The sequence below is a fragment of the Cariama cristata genome, unplaced genomic scaffold (genome assembly GCF_000690535.1).
Source record: "Cariama cristata isolate BGI_N322 unplaced genomic scaffold, ASM69053v1 scaffold904, whole genome shotgun sequence".
NCBI classification, from domain to species: Eukaryota; Metazoa; Chordata; class Aves; order Cariamiformes; family Cariamidae; genus Cariama; species Cariama cristata.
This window is the reverse complement of record NW_009612164.1, coordinates 145860-151348: the sequence shown is the minus strand read 5'-3', so window position 1 is coordinate 151348 and position 5489 is coordinate 145860. Positions and strand designations below refer to the sequence as shown.

The 5489-nt window shown below is 43.6% G+C and overlaps 1 protein-coding gene across 1 annotated transcript in view; it reads left to right on the top strand.

Annotated features, from left to right (window-relative positions):
• Window positions 1-728: 728 nt before the first annotated feature.
• PDZRN4 (PDZ domain containing ring finger 4) overlaps window positions 729-5489 on the top strand; it is an 18266-nt gene continuing 13505 nt past the window's right edge. The window contains exons 1-3 of the mRNA XM_009698497.1: window positions 729-773; window positions 865-963; window positions 3159-3221. Of these exons, the coding sequence (XP_009696799.1) occupies window positions 729-773; window positions 865-963; window positions 3159-3221 (207 nt within the window). The remainder of the gene's footprint in view (window positions 774-864; window positions 964-3158; window positions 3222-5489) is intronic.

Genomic DNA, 5489 nt, shown 5'->3' with positions numbered 1-5489 from the left:
ACACATATCCCATTTGCAATAAAGCTAATACTCTGTGTTACTGGAGTCATTGTGCTTTATGGCAATTATTTGTTTCACAGTGTTCAAACCAAGTGCAGCTGTGCATTTGTGTGAATGATTCCCCTGTGAAACCCTAAAGATGCTTCACTCAGATGGGTGTACATAGTAGTTACCACTGTGCCATCTGCCCTAAAACTTGCACTTTTCATGAGATGCCACTGCTGGGACATCTGGCACTAAAAATATGTTTTCTGCATCATCTCACAATTGAGAAGGATGCCACGGCTGTTCAGCTCCACGGGAGATTCCTTGAAACATCCTTTTGTTATCTAACAGCTTCCTCAATGAAGCTGTGGCACTAAACTGGCCAGGGAAGGAATTATGCTATTACTGGAAGGCTGTGGTTTTGCTTTATGGCTTGATTGCTGTTAGAAGGGAGAGGCACTTGTGTGATGGATTGATTGATGTGTAGCCAGTCTGTCTTATATCCTATAAACCAATAGTTGGTGTGATGGGACTAAAATGACTATGTAATATACTGTAAGTCAGCTTCTATTATCCAAAAGCAAAAAACCTGCAAAATCAATGCACAACCGTATTTCTCAAAGTTTGGCATGTCTTACTGAACTGTTTCTATATAGCTTGAACCTGCAATGCACTGGGATTTCCGTCTTAATTCACAGAATATTTTCCCCCTTAAAGATGCACCAAAAATATTGTGTCTCGAGATGGGGCAGTATGAGGAGGTCATACGTACGAGTATGTCCTACGGCGTGAGTGCGTCAGTAGCTTGGTGCTCCTTTGTGTTACACAATTTTTTCCACCCTTGGCAAAAGCCACCATCGCCTGTGTGTTTTCTTGTAGGAGGTGGAGCTGTGCCGCATTAGCAGCCAGGAGAAGCTGGGACTGACTGTGTGTTACAGAACCGATGATGAGGAGGACATGGGCATCTATGTCAGCGAGGTAAGGCCATGGCGATGGGGAGGAGCGTGGGAAGTGCTTGTGGTGGAGGGCTGGATGTGCCAGGGGATGCAAGAGCAAGTGCTGTGAGAGCAGAGTGCAGAAGTGTCGGCCGTCAGCCAGCACGTGTCACTTCCAATTCATTTCAATGATCAGTTTAAATTATGTTGCCCAAGTAGTGTAATTATTACTAGTGAACTGCTTTAATGTGAATGCTTTTAACTACAACATCATAGTTAGGGAAGCACAAAGAGTCTGAGTTTTGAAACAAATCTGCCCTTATGATGGAAATCAGGCAGAGTTTTTAAGGAGAAAAGCACCTTCTCCACACCCTGCTTGCATTCTCCCCCTGCCACAGCCTCAGTAATCATAATTGTGGGTAGTCATTATTTTATTATTTGTGGTTTTGTTACAGTTGTGGTACACACAGATGTACCACAGGTGGGTGGAGGGAGTAGCCTGGGAGAGGAATATATCAGAAAGACTAATATTTTTCTTTTTGTCAGACAAAAAAATAGAATACTGGATACTGAGATGGGATGAACCCTCAGATTTTCATTGACTTCACCAGGAAAAGATGGCATCCAGCACGTATTAGTGTGTTAGTTTTTCAGAGGGTCAGTCCACAAGAGTTCCAGGAACACTAGTCTCCAGTCATTCAAAGAGGGTTGTTTTTCTGGATAAAGCAGAACTCTTGTGAGTCCAAGCTCACTGGTGATTCTCCTGCATGAACTGTGTTCCCAATTTGTTGCTTTTGTGACAAGTTGAACCAAATTTGGACATTAGGATAAGGTCCTTCATGGAGAGGGTGGTCGGTCCCTGGAACAGGCTCCCCAGGGCAACGGTTGCACCACCAAGCTCTCAGAGTTCAAGGAGCATCTGGACGATGCTCTTGGTCATATGGTTTAGTGTTAGGTGGTCCTGCAAGGAGCGGGGAATTGGACCTGATGACCCTTATGAGTCCCTTCCAACTTGAGATATTCTGCGATTCTAAATTCTGAGTGAAGCTCACGGACAGAGAAGGTTATTAGAATTCTGTGTATCAGTGAACGGGGATGAAGGCAAGATTGCACATTTGCAGGCCAGCAACAATGTCAAAGAAACTGAAAAGCACAACCTTGGAACAAGAATGAGGAATTAATATAAAGCTACCCAAGAACAAGTCTTCCGCCAGTTGTATAAGCGCTGCTCTTAAAGTCTGTTTGACATTGTGAGGACAAAGAAAGTGCAGGAATCTCTTAATACACTGCAGAATTATATCTGAAATGTGCTGATTTTCCCACATGGTACAAATTTCTCAGACCTTTTAAAGTGAATGTAATTATATTGTCTTTCGTACTTGATTAAGCACTTGAGAATCATTTTTTTCCTATGACAATGCACAAGAAGAAAATAATGCCTAACAGCTGTAGAGGATGTAACCTGCAAACAAATGCTGAACACAAATGTTTGGTTTGAAAAAATAGCTTATGGCATCACGAGGCAAAATACATGATTTAAGATAACCATCAAGTGAAAGGTGATAGATTGAATTGTCCTGCGATGAACAGTAGGTCATTGCTCAGGGATGAGCTGTAGTGACTTTGATAAACTGTTAATGGAGCCCTAAATATCTATTTAGGTTAAACTGACTTAAAATTAAATGGCTCAGAGCAGGAACGATACACAGTACCTATAAGTGATCTATACAATATAGATCTTTGAGATTTTTTGCTGTTTCCTTGCGAGCTGCAGAATTCCAGAGGAAATAATGGATTGGTAACTGAGATAATCATTTAATAGTAAATGTTTCTGTGAAAGAAAATTAAACCTCCTCTTTTCCCAAAGACAGGCCCATTTGTATAGAGGTATCAACTATTGCAGAACCACTTCAGACCATAGTGAAGTTCCAGAGAAGAGGGACTCTGTCATTGATTCTTAGTGCTCTGACAGCAGAAGGTTAATGCCTGATGGTGGCATGGGAAAGTATTAGTCTGAAAATCGTATGCTCCCAACCCTTTCTGTCTTTAGACTTTTGTCTGAAACAAGCTTATATGATTATTTAAAGAACTGTTGAGTTCTTATGACTCTAAATGAAACTTCAGATTGCCTCTGTACAGAGTAAAAATGGTACTTTTTCAAATTGTGCAATTGTGCAGCTGTTCTCATTTCCAGTAAAAATCTTTCCATGTTCCGTTACTGGATATTGTCCTGTGCAGGTTGATCCGAACAGCATTGCTGCCAGAGACGGACGGATCCGTGAAGGAGACCGCATTTTGCAAGTATGTGACAATAGACTCTTCCTTAAAACTCTTTCTTCAGACAAACACGCAGTGCCGTCTCCTCTGTGGACTCTTAATGAGGGAAGGTAGTTCTCTTTGTTACTGTGATCGATGAGAAAATCCATGTCTGTCTGTTTTTTAACACAATAGCTGGGAGCTAGAGTGCGTGTACTGAAAAATGAGAATGACAAACTCGTTCTGGCTCATGCCCTTATGTCCTGTGTCTTTTTTTGCCATATTTATTAGCGAATCTCATTTCCACTGTGTTCATCTCAGTGTCAAATTCTGAATAGGGATCCTGCAGACATAAATACAGGTGTCAGAGACTTGCTGATCATTCACCCATTGCATACATTTGGGTAAAACTCAGTGTGCTGAGCATAGGTGGTAAGAGTTTTCCTACAAAAAGTATGTTATTAGTGAAGGATGATCTTGAACATACTTGAGGAGGGGGTTCATTAGGCTTTTGTTAATATTTTCTTTCCTCCTCCACAAAACACTGCTTTTCGAGTTCTTTTCTAATCCACCATCTCGGCTTTTTTTCCCACCCTTCGTTTCTGTTGCTGCACTCACGTAAAGAGCTGCCCCAGCTGAGGGGTGAGAGATGCAGTGGGGTGAGGGTGGCCGGCTGCCGGCTCTGGAGGAGGACAGGGTACCTGTACGGAGAGGGGAGGCACTGGAATGGCACTGGGTTGCCATTTTCAGCTGGCAGTGAAGAGTACTTCTTTTGCCCTGGTGACAAAATCACAAAACAGCTACCAAAAATCAGTAGATTGGAAACTCTTTGCTGTATTGTAGCATTTTGATTCTGGTTCCCAGTTGTTTTCCCTTGTATTTTGACCTTTTTCACTGAAGCTCCAGAAGTAGCTTCTGGTGATGACAGGCTGCTTTTCTGTAACCCGTTCCGTAATTGCCTTTCGTTAATTTAGGCACATGAGCTTTCAGGTTGTCACAAGATCATCCTGTTGCTTCCCTCCAGTCTTATAATTTCTGCAGGAAATGTCTTTGCTGAAACCTGTACCAGTATCTCTTACCCTGGTATCAGCTTTGGGAGCCTAGCTAACACAACGGGATCCACGAGCTGGCTTACCAAAGTGGCCCGGTTTTTGGAGAGGAAATAATAAGTTACATTTTAATGTCAGGGCACATTCAGGGCCTGCTGGTTTATTCTCTGTGTGGTTGGGAATGTGAAAACGTTCCCAGGACAGTGTTCCCTCCGAGAAGACACGGACGCCACGATGAGAGGGCAGTGAGTCCTTTGGCAGGACTTGGGGTGGTGGGACCACATCGTGGGGTGCAGCTGGGAGAGGAAGAGTCAGTGCACTGCCTTCTCTGTCTTTCTGTAAAAAACCTACTGAAGAAAGCAAACAGGATATAACCGTGTGTTTAACTTTCAAAAATCAGAAAAAAAACCCCCTTGTTTATTTGACTGGTAGAAACAACTCACATTCCTACTCTTTGTGTTTCAAAATAAGAAAATAGAGAGTAGGTCCTTCCCTTGATTTGTAAAATTTCTGGGTGAACTGGAGAGGCAACAGCAGTTCAGGCAAATGTTCTCTAGTTCCTAATGAAATTCGTTTCAATTGCGAGTAAAGACTCCAGGGGCAAGAGAAAAGCATAGGTAATTCTGCCATCCTTTTGTAGGCTGGAGCATTACTTTAATGTCAGTGCTGATCTATAGCTATGAGTTTGATCATTAAAGTTAACACCCAGAGAGTTATGTGGGGTTTACTTTCATATCTGAAAACACATTGACTCTCTATCTACTCTTATCGATGCGATAACTCGGAGAAATAGAAGGTGACAGTGCCATTACAGGGGGATTACACTGCGGCTGGGAGAGAGCCAGATCCCTCAGCGTAGGGGCATTTTCTGTGGGCGGCAGATGGCATTGGTTAAGGCTATGGCGGGGACACGCTATTTTGTGTATTCCTCACAAAACGACAGCAGGTTTCCTCTCATTTTTGAGGCCAAGACTGTCCCCTTCTCGTTCTCACAAACCTCACACCTCTCCTGTCACCTTCATGGTCTCCTTAGGCATATGAGAACAGCCTGAGTATTGTATGTGGAACATGATGAAGTCAAGGGAAGGGTTTTATAAGGACAGTCCTAGTGAGGCTTGCCTATAAACTTCTGCTGGTTTTAGCTGTGAGCCCCCGGGCTGGCGAGTGCTGTGGATGGGGTGAGGTGCCGTGGGGCAGGCTCAAGTCCTGTTGTCCCCCGGGGTGGTGCAGCCGGCGTGGGGCCGGCGGGGGTGCCGCTGCCTCT